The sequence below is a fragment of the Pelobates fuscus genome, chromosome 10 (assembly GCF_036172605.1).
Source record: "Pelobates fuscus isolate aPelFus1 chromosome 10, aPelFus1.pri, whole genome shotgun sequence".
Lineage (NCBI taxonomy): Eukaryota > Metazoa > Chordata > Amphibia > Anura > Pelobatidae > Pelobates > Pelobates fuscus.
This window is the reverse complement of record NC_086326.1, coordinates 21665368-21680906: the sequence shown is the minus strand read 5'-3', so window position 1 is coordinate 21680906 and position 15539 is coordinate 21665368. Positions and strand designations below refer to the sequence as shown.

General features: G+C 39.0%; 1 protein-coding gene across 2 annotated transcripts in view; it reads right to left on the bottom strand.

Annotated features, from left to right (window-relative positions):
* The window catches only part of MMS19 (MMS19 homolog, cytosolic iron-sulfur assembly component), a 93794-nt gene that overhangs the window by 15484 nt on the left and 62771 nt on the right, over positions 1 to 15539 (bottom strand). For both annotated transcript variants that reach the window (XM_063434192.1, XM_063434191.1), the window contains exons 14-16: positions 6977 to 7052; positions 5070 to 5195; positions 2043 to 2124 (exon numbers count right to left, since the gene is read on the bottom strand). In XM_063434192.1, the coding sequence (XP_063290262.1) occupies positions 2043 to 2124; positions 5070 to 5195; positions 6977 to 7052 (284 nt within the window). The remainder of the gene's footprint in view (positions 1 to 2042; positions 2125 to 5069; positions 5196 to 6976; positions 7053 to 15539) is intronic.

Here is a 15539-nt window from a genome sequence, read left to right as displayed (position 1 = left end):
TAAAAATAAAAAATAAAATAAAATTAGAATGGACACTTGTTTACATTTTAAAGTTAAGCCTGGTGAACACACATTATGCAATTGACCAGTGATTGGTAACCGTGGTACAGCAGATACATGTGGACAATGTTTCACAGGATGCTAGCTGGATCAAGTTCAAATATTGTAACTTTAACCCCTTAAGGACACATGCCATGTGTGACAGGTCATGATTCCCTTTTATTCCAGAAGTTTGGTCCTTAAGGGGTTAAACACCTCATTACTTATTGATATCACAGGAAGTAGCTATGTTTTTCCTTAGCTCCTTCCATGAGGCAGCCTAAAATGTGGATCCAAATCATGTACCTTTTAGGGATCGACCGATATTGATTTTTTAGAGCCGATACCGATATTCTGTGAACTTTCAGGTCGATAGCCGATATAATTTGCCGATATTCTGTACATTTACCACTTTGGAAAATAAAAACTATTTCTAAAGGTAAATGCACAAAATATACATGCCACGTGTAGTGGATGCAGTGTGTTTAGACAGGGGAGCTGTGTATGTTTGTGTAGTGTGTGTGTGTAGGGGATGCAGTGTTTGTTTAGTGTGTGTGTAGTGGATGCAGTGTGTGTTTGTGTAGTGTGAGTGTTGTGGATGCAGTGTGTGTTTGTGTAGTGGATGCAGTGTGTGTTTGTGTAGTGTGTTTGTGTAGTGTGTTTGTGTAGTGTGTTTGTGTAGTGTGTTTGTGTAGTGTGTGGGTAGTGTGCGTAAAGTGAATGCTGTATATACTAAATGCAAAGTGTGTGTGTTTGTGTAGTGTGTGTATATAAGGAATGCAGAGTGTGTGTATTTGTGTAGTGTGTGTATAGTGAATGTAGTGTGTGTATATAATGCAGAGTGTGTGTGTAGTGTGCATTATATAAACACACTACACAAACACACACTGAATTATATAAACACACTACACAAACACACACTGAATTATATAAACACACTACACAAACACACTGTGTATATAATGCAGTGTTTATATAATGTAGTGTGTATAATGCAGTGTGTTTGTATAGTGTGTGTATAATGCAGTGTGTTTGTATAGTGTGTGTATAATGCAGTGTGTTTGTATAGTGTGTATAATGCAGTGTGTTTGTATAGTGTGTGTGTATATATAATGCAGTGTGTGTTTGTATAGTGTGTGTTTGTATAGTGTGTGTTTGTATAGTGTGTGTTTGTATAGTGTGTGTTTGTATAGTGTGTGTCTATACAAACACACTGCATTATATACACACACACACACTATACAAACACACACTGCATTATTATACACACACACTGCATTATTATACACACACACACACTGCATTATTATACACACACACACTGCATTATTATACACACACACACACTGCATTATTATACACACACACACACACACTGCATTATTATACACACACACACACACACTGCATTATTATACACACACTGCATTATATAAACACACTATTCAAACACACTGAATTATATACACAGTGTGTTTGTGTAGTGTATGTGTATAATAATAGTGTATGTGTGTGAGGGGGCATTTTTATTAATTTTTTTTTATATTAAATTAATTTTTTTTTATATGTTTAATTATTAATTTTTTGTTGTCCCCCCTCCCTGTTTGTTGCCTTGCCAGGGAGGGGGGTCCAGTCAGTGGCATTGGCTTAGCGGGGGGGGCGGGCAGCAAGTGTTTACTCACCTCCGTGCAGCTCCTCCAGCTTCCCAGTGTAAATCTCGCGAGACCCGCGGCCGTCAGAGCTGGCCGCGGGTCTCGCGAGATTTACACTGGGGAGCTGGAGGAGCTGCTGGGAGGTGAGTAAACGCTTGCTGCCCGCCCCCCCAGGACCGCCGGGCTTGTAATGAGCCTGGCGGTCCTGGGAGGTATTATCGGCAATATCGGTATCCCTATTGGCCGATACCAATATTGCCGAAAATACCGAATATCGGCCGATTATATCGGTAAAACCGATAATCGGTCGATCCCTAGTACCTTTTCCTTAAATTAGAAAAGCTGAAATACCTGCTTTGTGAATCAGTTTCTTTTAGGATGAGTCGTGTTAGGTGGTCAACAACCAGATCTATGTCACTAGGTGATAAAAACCCTTAATGTGAAAGAAAAAAAAATGTACAGTTAAAAATCCTGTTATCATTGTCAAGAATATTGATCTTTCTACCAACTTACCAGAATGCCAAGTGTTGAAATGCAAATAAATATGCAAAGCAAGTCACTTAAGATTTAAAGGGACACTACATTCACCAGAACAAATACAGCTTAATGTAGTTGTTCTGGTCAGTATAGTCAGTCCCTGCAACCTTTTAAAAAAAAAAAAAAAAAAGGAGTGTTTACGTTGCTGCCTAGGGACACCTCTGAGGAGTGGAAACTGGAGGTGATTCCTGAGAAGCTTTTCATTTCCCAAATACTTTTATTATAAAATAAACAAATACATGAAAAATAAAAGTGTTTAAATCTTCACATTTTAATTTTTACATTTGTCTGCAAAGCAATATATACACAAAATTGCTGTGTTACGAAATGTTTGCATCCCTTCTTTCAAATACACGTTATGGTAATTTTTGTTTAGGCAAAAAGAGCATTTGAAAGTGAAGGGGTTAAGTAATATCTGAGCTTACAAAGGCAGGCCTCTTAATCGCTCTTATATTAGAATGTAAAGTAACCTACTTGAGAAATAAAGCAATTGAACACACACATATTGCACACTGACAGCAGTCTGTTCTTTTACATATCTAGGTAAGTTGCTAGACCCCAAGCTATCCTTTGGTCTCCACATTGAAAAAATCTCTTTAAACCTTTACCCAAAACTAGGTGCCCTGTACAGAAACAAATCCTACCAAATCCCTAGAGAAAGGAAACAATGCAACAAATGCTAATGCCGGTACTTGATTATGGTCAGGGCCGGCCTTAGGGGTGTGTGAGCTGTGCGGCCGCACAGGGCACCATGGAGCAGAGGGCGCCGTGGATTTAAAAAAAAAAAAAAAAAATTTTTTTTTTTTTTTTTAAAAATTTGCAGCGGGGGCGGAGCTTACCGTGCGGCGGGGGCGGAGCTAAAAGCGCCGGAAAACTGCTGCAGGGGAAGCAGGAAGGAGTCCCTGCTTCCCCACCAAACAGTCACCAGGAGCTGCACTGCCTCCACAATGAACTCCACAGGTAACTGTGGGATTGTCAGGTGAGTGACTCTCTGCCTGTGTTTATTACTGTCTGTGTGTGTATGACTGTCTGCCTGTGTGTCTGTGTGTATGACTGTCTGCCTGTGTGTGTGTGTCTGTGTATGACTGTCTGCCTGTGTGTGTCTGTGTGTGTGTGTATGACTGTCTGCCTCTGTGTGTGTCTGTGTGTATGACTGTCTGCCTCTGTGTGTGTGTCTGTCTGTATTACTGTCTGCCTCTGTGTGTGTCTGTGTGTATTACTGTCTGTCTGTATGACTGACTGTCTGCCTGTGTGTGTGTGTGACTGTCTGCCTGTGTGTGTGTGTGTGTGACTGTCTGCCTGTGTGTGTGTGTGTGACTGTCTGCCTGTGTGTGTGTGTGTGTCTGTCTGCCTGTGTGTGTGTGTGTGTCTGTCTGCCTGTGTGTGTGTGTGTGACTGTCTGCCTGTGTGTGTCTGTGTGTGTATATGACTGTCTGCCACTGTGTGTCTGTGTGTATTACTGTCTGCCTCTGTGTGTGTGTCTGTGTGTATGACTGTCTGCCTCTGTGTGTGTGTCTGTGTGTATGACTGTCTGCCTCTGTGTGTGTGATTGTGTGTATGACTGCCTCTGTGTGTATGGCTGTCTGCCTGTGTGTGTATGGCTGTCTGCCTGTGTGTGTATGGCTGTCTGCCTGTGTGTGTCTGTGTGTATGACTGTCTGCGTGTTTGTCTGTGTGTATGACTGTCTGCGTGTGTGTGTGTGTGTGTGTGTGTATGACTGTGTGTCTGTGTGTATGACTGTGTGTGTCTGTGTGTATTACTGTCTGCCTCTGTGTGTGTCTGTGTCTATTACTGTCTGTGTCTGTGTGTATGACTGACTGTCTGCCATTGTGTGTGTGTGTGTGTATGACTGTCTGCCTGTGTGTGTGGATGTCTTCCTGTGTGTGTGTATGGCCGTCTGACTCTGTGTGTGTGTGTGTGTCACATACAACCAATACACGCATATCACACACTGTTAATACACCCATTACAAATATCACACATAGCATACATATCACACACAGTCATCACACCTACTATCACATACACAGACAACACAAACATTACAGCATACATGGATGACAGGGGGGGAGGGGGGGGCGCTGTGAAGATTTTTCGCACAGGGCGTCAAAATGCCTAAGGCCGGCCCTGATTATGGTGATGTAGTGTATGCACCCGCAATGCAAACCCACCTTAATACGTTATAAAATTCATTCTTCCGCTTTGTACTAGAATGTAATTACTTTACCCATCACTGTGACATGTTAAAAGAGCTAAACTGGCTGTCGCTGGAATCCCGACGCACTCTTCATCTTTCCAGCCTTGTGCATAAGAGCTTTTCTGGGAAACTCACACCCTACCTGAGTAGAATGCTCCCCCCAGCTGTTCCTCCGATCCAGTACTAGCACGATATTTAGCATACCGCAATACAAAAATAAAGTGGCTCGATCCTCATTTTCATACAGAGCACCGTAATTATGGAATAACCTCAGGGACAGTCAAATCTTTATTGGCAATATACCTCTGCACCGAATGCACCTGTCATGGTTGAATATATTTATTGCCGGTTATGTTTTTTTTAATATAAATATATATATATATATATATATATATATATATATATATATATATATATATATATATATATATATATATATATATATATATATACACACACACACACACACACACACACACACACACACACACATATATATATAGTTTGTATATTGTATTTTTGTAATATTGTAACAGTGCAATGTTTTGTGGACCCAGGACATACTTGAAAACGAGAGGAATCTCAATGTATCCATCCTGGTAAAATATTTTTAAAATAAATAAATATTGCATACTGGAAATCACCTTTATGAGTGCCAAGAACAGTGAGAGCCTTTACAGCTGCTAAATGAACCTGGGTGCTGGGATCAGTCACTGCAGAGTACACCATACTACACAGGGCGTCTTTGTAGCTTCCCAGACCATTTTCATCTGCGAGTTAGGGGGAAAAAAAGTTAGGTACAAGAGATATGTCAATCTGTAAAACCAAAGGGGGTATCACTAGCACACATAAGGCAAACATAGCTCATATTAACATATTATATGTCATGTCCTTTCACTGTACTTTCAAAAGGTTAAACACAAATAGGATATATGTGTTTCAGTGTATTTGGGGGCATTTATTAAGAGACAGGGATCACAAAATGTTCTTGGGGGACTGTGGAGTGAATATTGATAATTGATGGAAAAATCGACTTTGAAAGTTGTATTATTTTCATCCATCCAGTAGAATGGAAAAAATATAAAATAATTTACATATACATAACTGCATAGTGTGCCATACTTCACTCTCTAATCAATGTTCTCCTTGCCACCTCACATTATGGCACCAATATTGCTATATGAGTGGGACAAACCATATTGGAATGGTATCAGTAAAGACCAGGTAGCAATGACGTGTTCGACTATCACGGATACTTTAGGAATATCTAGTAGTGCTTGTAGTATGGTTCTTTGCTGTTCTATGCTAGAGAGCCTAACTAACCTTAACCCATTAAGGACACATGACATGTGTGACATGTCATGATTCCCTTTTATTCCAGAAGTTTGGTCCTTAAGGGGTTAAGCAGGCTGTATGTTTTCAGACAGCTTGGCAAGTATGTGATTTAGGCTACAAAGTCAGATGTAATCATCCACTTAGAAAGTAGATGTACCCTATATACTCGAGTATAAGCCGAGTTTTTCAGCACATTTTTTGTGCTGAAAAACCCCAACTCGGCTTATACTCGAGTCAATAGTCTGTATTATGGCAATTTGCATTGCCATAATACAGACTGGGGGCTGTGGGGGCTGGCAGAGCTGTAACTTACCTGTCCTGCAGCTCCTGTCAGCTCTCTCCTCCTCCGCGTCGTCCGTTCAGCACCTCGGTCAGCTCCCAGTGTAAGTCTCGCGAGAGCCGCAGAAGAGCTGACCGGACGGCGCGGAGGAGGAGAGAGCTGACAGGAGCTGCAGGACAGGTAAGTTACAGCTCCGCCAGCCCTCCTCTCCCCCCCCACTGAACCTCCAATGCTGGACCACCAGGGAAGGAGAGCCCCCCCTCCCTGCCATGTATCAAGCAGGGAGGGGGGACGAAAAAAATATATAGTAATAATAAAAAAATAATAATAATTACATTAAATAATAAAAAAATTATAATAATTAAAATAAATTAAATAATAATAATAAATAATAATAAAAAAAAATTAAAATTTTAAAAAATGTTTTACAAAATTGCCCACCCCCCACCAGGGCTCTGCAACACACACACTGCACTCATACACACACACACTGCACTCATACACGCTGCATTCATACACACACTGCATTCATACACTCACACTGCATTCATTATACACACACTGTAAATAAATATTCAATTAATATATTTTTTTTAGGATCTAATTTTATTTAGAAATTTACCAGTAGCTGCTGCATTTCCCACCCTAGTCTTATACTCGAGTAAATAAGTTTTCCCAGTTTTTTGGGGTAAAATTAGGGGCCTCGGCTTATACTCGAGTATATACGGTATTCATCCTCTTCTAAGCTCTAGATTGGTAAAACGAACTTGCCTCAAATTAGGCCAGCTTATATCTGTTTTTCCACCTGGCAAGGAAGCTGTATCATTGTAAATGAGCAACCAATGCTTTCATCAGCAGAACTACCATTGCTGTAACTCAAATCTCACATTCTAAAACTACAAATAATTGTTATGCACAGACATAAAAAGGGCTCACCTTCTTCATCAAACCATTTACTCTGCAGCTTCAGAAAACCCACAGTCATCTCTAGGATTGTCCTACGATGACTACTCTGGAAATTTAAGATAAGAAAATGTAAATCAAAAATTGTAAAACCTCACCTGTTGAGCAAACGCCATTGCTTTCTATTCAAAGCATTGATCTTCATACATATTCAGGTATTATAAATTGTATAAGCAACATTACTGCTCATATTTTCTATTATTACAATCTCTCCCAACAAAGGAGAGTGTTATTTTCCAATATTCTTTAAGATTGCAATAACCACAGTTATAGGGCTCTTTCCGATATTGAGGCCTCTAGAATAATAATTTTTACAAATTCATACATATTTTGAGTAATGTTCACATCGGCCACACAGGAGAATATAAAATAAAAAAAGTTATATTGTGTTGTGCTGCTTAGATCATTTCTCAGTGTTCACACAGATAAGAATTTTAAAAAAATGTGGCTTTAAAAGATGGAATTAATGAGCACTATAATCATCGTAAAGAGAGCAGAATCAGAGGACTTTTCAAGATTGCTGTGATTGTTATACATGTGCCATACTTCGATAGACATTCAGCAACACAGTGAATTTGAAGATCATTTACAAAATGCTGTGACCTGAATGCAAAGCAATAAAATACCACGAAAAATACTAAGATCTATGTCTTATGACACACATATTTATGTTATGATGCCTGTGGCAGAAATGCCTTTATAAATACGGGTTGAAACCTTATTAAAAAAATAAAAAAAACACACACACACTAATATTCTGGGAGAGCAATTGCAAGGTCTTATTTAGAATTATGAGCATAAAACAGGTACAATTTCCACTTCAGCTACATCTCCAGCTTGTCTACTTTGCCTAAAATTTGAAATTCTCTTGATCTTTTGCAGGGGCATGTTAAAACACCATAAACACTAGTGCTCATCGAAGTGGTTATGGTGCAAACAGTCTGAAATAATAATTAAAACATAACCTTTAATACATTATGTAAAAAGTATCACAGCTATTATTGCTGAAAGTGAGTAGTGGCTTGAAAAATCAGAGTGACTAATAGCAGAGAAAAGGGATGGGGAGTATACTCTACACCAAATATTACTATCACCTACAGTGCCATCGTGGGCACCCCTTAAAAAAAAAGTCTAAACTCCCATAGCCTCCAAAGCCCGTAAAAAAAAAAAAAAAAAAAGAGAAAAAGAGAGCAAGACTCCTTCCTCTCACACCAATTGCCAAGCTTTGCTAGCTGGTAGAGTAGATAAATAATTTCATACTAAAATCACAGCGTAGTGCCTTGTCTAAAGATTAGAATATAGCAGCAGCATCATCATCCCTGGTCTAACTGCTCTAAACTGTCCCGACGCACCTTCCGCCAAATAGTTGCTCTTTCAGGGGAAACGAGTCCAAGTATAGCGGTGGTTTAAATATCCCGCCCTTGGATATTAATTCCACCAACCGGACTGAAGGGCAAAGATGACGTAAGTAATGTTTATTAACCCTTTGCAATAAGGGTGATCTTAAGTGAATTAGTGTAATTAAATGAATTACTATTCAATTAATGAAAGGAAAGAAGGCTAGATATTCATAGCCGGAAAAAATATCCCTTGGTGAATATCGGTATAGAATGGACACTTAAATCATCGTTATATTAATCCGATACATACAGTGAAGTTGAAATCTAGTACGGGATCTGTGCTAGATCAGAGGTGTAATGAACCACTGACAGCAAATGGTACTAAGTAGCTACTTGTAAGGAACAATTTCAACAGCCTCTAGCCAACTGTATATTGTACAGATACAATGTAACTAGTCAGTCTTAATGTCAGAATGTCAGCGGTGAATTCGCATTCCAAATGGGAAACACACACACGTCTTTAGAATAGCCAATGGCAAAAATGTATTACCAAGTTCAATGTACTTATGGGGAACTATATTGTACCGACACTGATAAAGTGATAATACAGCATCTTAAGGAAATCCTTAAAGGGACACTCCAGGCACCCAGACCACTTCAGCTCATTGGAGTGGTCTGGGTGCCAACTCCCACTACCCTTAACCCTGCAAGTGTAATTATTGCAGTTTTTTTAAAACTGCAATATTTACCTTGCAGGGTTAAGTCCTCCCCTAGTGGCTGTCTATTAGACAGCCACTAGAGGACACTTCCTGCTTCATAGCACAGGTTTTCTGTGCTAGAGCGTCGCTGGACGTCCTCACGCTGTGTGAGGACCTCCAGCGTCGCTCTATTCCCCATAGGGAAGCATTGAAATTCATTTTCAATGCTTTCCTATGGGGTGCGCTAATGCGCATGCGCGGCATTGCCGCGCATGCGCATTAGGTCTCCTCGGCCGGCGGGCGAGATCAGTCTCGCCCACCGGCCGACGTAACCAGAAGGAGGAGCGGTGGGGGAGGAGGAAGCAGCGACGTGGGACCTGTCGCTGCCCCTGGTAAGTGACTGAAGGGGTTTTCACCCCTTCAGCAACTGGGGATTGGGGGGTGGGAGGGAGAGGGACCCTCCAGTGCCAGGAAAACGGATTGTTTTCCTGGCACTGGAGTTTCCCTTTAAAGATAAATATACTAATCGATCTAGTGGTAAAAACGAAAAATGTTTACTAGCTACCTTCATGGAAAGACCACAGATATACAAGTTGCTGAAGATAAACCAGCCATTGTCAGACTAAATAATAGTATCCATACAGTGACCAGGTATTAAAATGACAGAAATCAATCTTTATATGTTTCTACCAGTCCTCAACAAAACTAAAGGACAGACCCCATGATTCCCTTTTAAGTGACATATTCAAATATAATGGTGATAATAAGCCAGTTGGTTTAGATGCCCCAATTAAACAGTTGTAATGAAGGGGGAGTCCCCTTTATTTTAAGGATGGATGACTAGAGTAAAATTAAACTCCTCATTTAGTCCTTTGGGATGTAAGATCCTAAACTGGTAGATCCAACGAGATTCAGCCTTTAGTAGCGCTATATTGATATCTCCTTTGCGATGATTTAGGGATCATTTTTGGATCACTTGGAATTTTAGTACACCAGATATGGCTGCATGATTTAGCCGTATATGCCGTATAGTGTCGATATGTAAATTGGTTATGGAGTCGATGTGTTGTAATACTCTGCGGTGTAATTGCTGACGTATTGTAAACCGCACACACGTTATAAGGTAAATTACATAGGTGGAACTGCAGTTGATTAACCCCTTAAATCCGGAGGACGTACTATTACGCCCTGCAGGAACCGGCTCTAAACGCCGGCGGGCGTAATAGTACGTCCTCGCCATAATGGCCGCCCACGTGGCCGGCGCTAATCGCCCGCTGCAGATCGCGGTCGGGGGGGATGCCTGGCCCCCCAGGCAACCCCCCCTGTGGCCGGTGACCGCGATCTGCAGTCTCTGATCGCAGTGACAGGCTGTCACTGCGACCAGTATTAAGCATGTGTCAGCCGATTTCAAATCGGCTGACACATGCGGCCGGCGGCTTTCCCCTTCTGCAGATCGCGGTCGGGGGACTTACCTGGCCCCCCAGGCAGTCCCCCTGGGGTCAGTGACCGCGATCTGCTAGGTCTGAGATCGCAGTGACAGGCTGTCACTGCGATCTCAGAGCGCTCTGATCGCAGTGACAGCCTGTCACTGCGATCAGTGTTACATGTGTCAGCCTATTGGCTGACACATGTAACTGGCACAGTGATCCCCCTGCAGATTGGAAGGGGGGAGTGCTTGTACCACCCAGGCACTCCCCCCTGTGGTCAATTACCCAATCTGCAGGAGGTGATCACAGTGACAGGCAGTCACTGTGATCACTGATCCTGTGTGTCAGCCAGTGATGTGACATCACTGGCTGACACTGTCTCTGCCCCCTGTCCTGTAAAAAAAATAAAATATTAGTTAAAAAAATAAATAAAAAAAATGACAGTTACAAATAAAATATACTTAGATCATATATATTATATATATATGATCTAAGTATATATATATATATATATATATACACATACACACACATTTACACATACACGACGTGTATTTAAATATATATATATATATATATATATATATATATTAATATCAAATTACACGTAGACTGATACTGATTAAATATATATATAATTATTGTTATATATATATTTATAAATAATATAAAAAAAATAAATATGTAAATACGTAAAAAAATAAAATAAAATAAATAATTAAAAATATTAAAAAATATATAGATGTGTTTTATTTCGTTCTAACTGTATTGTGATATTAATATATATATATTTATATCAAAATACACGTAGAACGAAATAATATATATATCTATATACATAAATATATACGTATATATCACTATATATATACCTATATATAAATAAAAATATTAAAAAAAAATATATATATATATATACGTATATATACACATATGTATATATATACATATATTAATTCTACACATATATTTATGTAATAATTTTACATAATTAGGTATCCTAATTAATTACAATTAGCGGGACCTGCCTGACCACCCATGCCGAAAGTATAGGGAATTTAATTTGCTAGCACTATATTTAACCCTATAACTTTCCAAGACACCATAAAACCTGTACATGGGGGGTACTGTTTTACTCGGGAGACTTCGCTGAACACAAATATTAGTGTTTCAAAACAGTAAAATGTATTACAACCATGATATCGCCAGTAAAAGTGACGTTTTTTGCATTTTTCACGCACAAACAGCACTTACAGGGACGATATTATTGCTGCAATACTTTTTACTGTTTTGAAACACAAATATTTGTGTTCAGCGAAGTCTCCTGAGTACAACAGTACCCCTCATGTACAGGTTTTATGGTGTTTTCAAAAATTACAGCGTCAAATATAATGCTTGTGTTTAATTTTTTTCACATTAAAATTCGCCAGATTGCTTACGTTGCCTTTATGACCCTATGGTAGCCCAAGAATGAAAATTACCCCTATGATGGCATACCATTTGCAATAGTAGACAACCAAAGGTATTGCAAATGGGGTATGTCCAGTCTTTTTTAGTAGCCACTTAGTCACAAACACTGGCCAAAATTGGCGTTTTTTGCATTTTTCACACACAAACAAATACGAACGCTAACTTTGGCCAGTGTTTGTGACCAAATGGCTACTAAAAAAGACTGGACATCGCTTATTTGCAATACCTTGGGTCGTCTACTATTGCAAATGGTATGCCATTATGGGTGTAAATTTATTTCCTGGGCTACTATACAGTCTCAAAGGCAACGTAACCAATCTGGCGAATTTCAATTTCAAATGTAACACGCTATATTTGACCCTGTAACTTCCCAAAACACCATAAAACCTGTACATAGGGGGTACTGTTTTACACGTGAGACTTTGCTGAATACAAATATGTGTATTTTATTGCAGTAAAAGCAAACAGTATTATGACATTAACAGTTAAAATGTCATGTAGAACGAAAAAAATCAAAAAAAATCTTATTTTCTCCCATTTTTTTCATATTAAATTATGTTTCATAGCTAAATATTTGATATTAAATGAAAGCCCTGTTTCCCCTGAATAAAATGATATATAATAAGGGGGGGTGCATTTAATATGAAAGAGGTGAATTACGGTTGGACAGACATATAGCGCAAATGCCAGGTTTTGTTTACGTTTTGTTTCGTTCACAACTTGTACATTTGGCTGCGGTGTTAAGGGGTTAAAGCATTGATAGTAACCTCCTTGGAGGTTTGTTTGCAGACAACCAATTTAGTAAATATAAAATCACAAGCTTTACAGTGTCCACACTTGTAAATGTCTTTTGTGGGTTAAAGCCATGTGGGCGTGGTTTGCGATGGTTCCAAGTGGCTATGTGTTAGATGATCTGCCAAATTTCTTGCCCTTCTAAAAGTCATTGAAGGTTAGCTGGCAATAGTATTTTTTTTAGAGATGGATCATATTGCAATACTGGCCAGTTTCTTCGGAAAACCTGTTGGGCCATGTCCCAATGGTTATTATAAGTGCCTATAAATCGAATGATTCCTGGAGAGGTAGAGGTATTTCTAGGAGGTCTATGTAGACTTTCAAATGTATCTACAGCTTTGATTCGCTGGTGGGCTCTTAAGTATCTTAAATAACCAAGACTTTTGAATCTGCTTTGGAGTTCCTTGGTTTCATTTTCAAAGTCCTGCGGGTTAGAGCAGTTTCTCTTTGCTCTTAGGTATTGGTCATATGGAATGTTAGCTTTTAAATGGTATGGGTGAAAACTGTGCCACTGTAGTAAGCTGTTGGCAGTTTGTTTTCTGAATAGAGTAGTAGTAACTTCTCCATGTTCTAAGATATTAATTTTTAGATCCAAGAAGACAAATTCCTTCTCATCAATGACATGGGTAAGTTTTAGATTTGTTGCTTTCTTTTTAAGTGTGTCCACTATTTCTTCAAAGAGTGCAAAGGGATCTGTCCAGGAAATCAAAACATCTATATACCTGTACCATTTATATATAGATGTAGTAAATTTGGTGTTCACAGTGGTGTGCACTATGGTTTCCTCCCACCATCCCAAAAATAAATTGGCATAGCTGGGTGTTCCTCTTAACTGTTGGTAGTACCATTAAATGTAAAATAATTATGTGCAAGTACAAACCTGAGGAGAGAGAGAATGAAAGTTTGTTCCGGTTCATTGAAAACTTTGGATTTGGCAAGAAAATAAGCACAGCCTAATAGCACTTTGTCATGTGGAATATTATTGTATAATGCCACTATGTCCAAACTGGCTAGTGATGTATACAGGGGTACAGTTAGATTTTCTAAGACTAACAGTGTTTGTTTTGTGTCTCGTATATGAGAACTTTGTTTTTGTACCAAAGGTTGTAGTAGTTTGTCAAGGAACTTACTGGCTCTCTCTGTCAAGCTATGATTTCCGGACACAACTGGTCTCCCAGGGGGTTTGCATAAATTCTTATGCACCTTTGGGAGGCAGTAGAAGGTGGCCACAGTTATGATAGACTGAGATATGATGTATCTATATTAATTTTGTGTAATAATTTTGTCCGTCAATGCCATTTATTAGATCCTTTAGATAAATGGAAGTGGGATCACCCTTTAGTGTTTGATATGAGGATTCATCTGCCAAATGAGTCGTGCACATATCAATATACTGTTCTTTTTTCATAAGGACAATATTACCCCCTTTGTCTGAGGACTTTATGACAATGTCAGATTGCTATTGTAATTCCTGTAAGGCTTGTCTTTCACTAAAAGTGAGGTTAGATACTTGTGGTTGTATATTAGTTTGGTTTTCAAGTTCATTAGTACAGATTTGAACAAATAAATCAATAAAGGGGAATTATTTTAAGTCGGGGTAAACCAGCTCAAATGTTTAAAATCTGTAAGGGAACTAGAGGGTTCTTGTTCAGAGTTTAAATCTGTCAAGAGTCTATATAGCTCAAAGTCTTCTGTGGAGAGTCCCATTTCCTTCATTGTTCTAAGGTTTCTCCTCTCATGAAAAGCATGGAGGGCCAGTTTCCGACCAAAGAGATTTACATCTTTTGCCCAATTAAACATATTTTTGGGAGGTGTTGGTACAAAGGATAAAATTTTGTTCAAAAGTAATAGATGTCTAGGTTGCAGAACAAAGTGTGATATATTTATTATCATCCATCTTGCTGTCTGCTAGTAATTGTTCTTGTGAGTTTTGTATCCCCACTGCAAATCCTGGTCTAAAATAAGACGATGAGGATTGGAATGAACCAAAGGGGGAAACATGCATAGGCGGAAGAGCTGGATTAGAATCAATGGTGGTGTTGGAGAAGGAAATGTTCTTATCAGCAGTTCTCAAAATACCGTTAGTCTGAACCCATTCAAACATTTCTAGATCTACGTTTGTTCTTAAAAATGTTACCCTCATGAAAGTCTCTAAAATCCCTTTGGAATTTGTAATGTGTTTTTTTGTGTCTGATGTTTCTGTGAAAATTGTTCTTTTGTAACTTGGATTCCATGGCTGTAAAGTTAGATTCTTTGTCAAATTCTTTTACTTTTTTTAATTTCTAAATCCAAATCCCCATTGATCTTATCCAAATTATCTGGTTCCAATTTAATCAAAAACTGCATTATCCTTGAGGAACAGTCCAACAGTATTGAGTTCCCATTCTGCAATCTGTTCCTCTGTTTTTACTTTATCGGGCAATAGAATATCAGGTCTTAAACATATCGGGACCAAACTTTGATCGATATATTGCCTAAGGCTTGCTAGTTTCCAAAAGCCTCTAAGTTGGTTCTGATAAAGCTTTGGTATGGCAAAAAATGCATGGTTAATATCTCCTGACTCCCCACTAGAGGTACCCAAGGGGTTGTTAGAAAAAACATTTGCAACATCTTCAGATCTTAGGTCAGGGTGAACTACTTTACCAATAAAATCTGTCATCCTTATTTTAAAAAAATTAAAGAGTGTGTCTTGAATTCCAAGACCGGGAGAGTGGCGGACTGCCTTAGAAGCATTCAAAGGGTACGGAGAGAAAGGTCTGCTCTGGTGCCATAAATTCTCAAAGGTATGACTCAACCATTCATATAACCT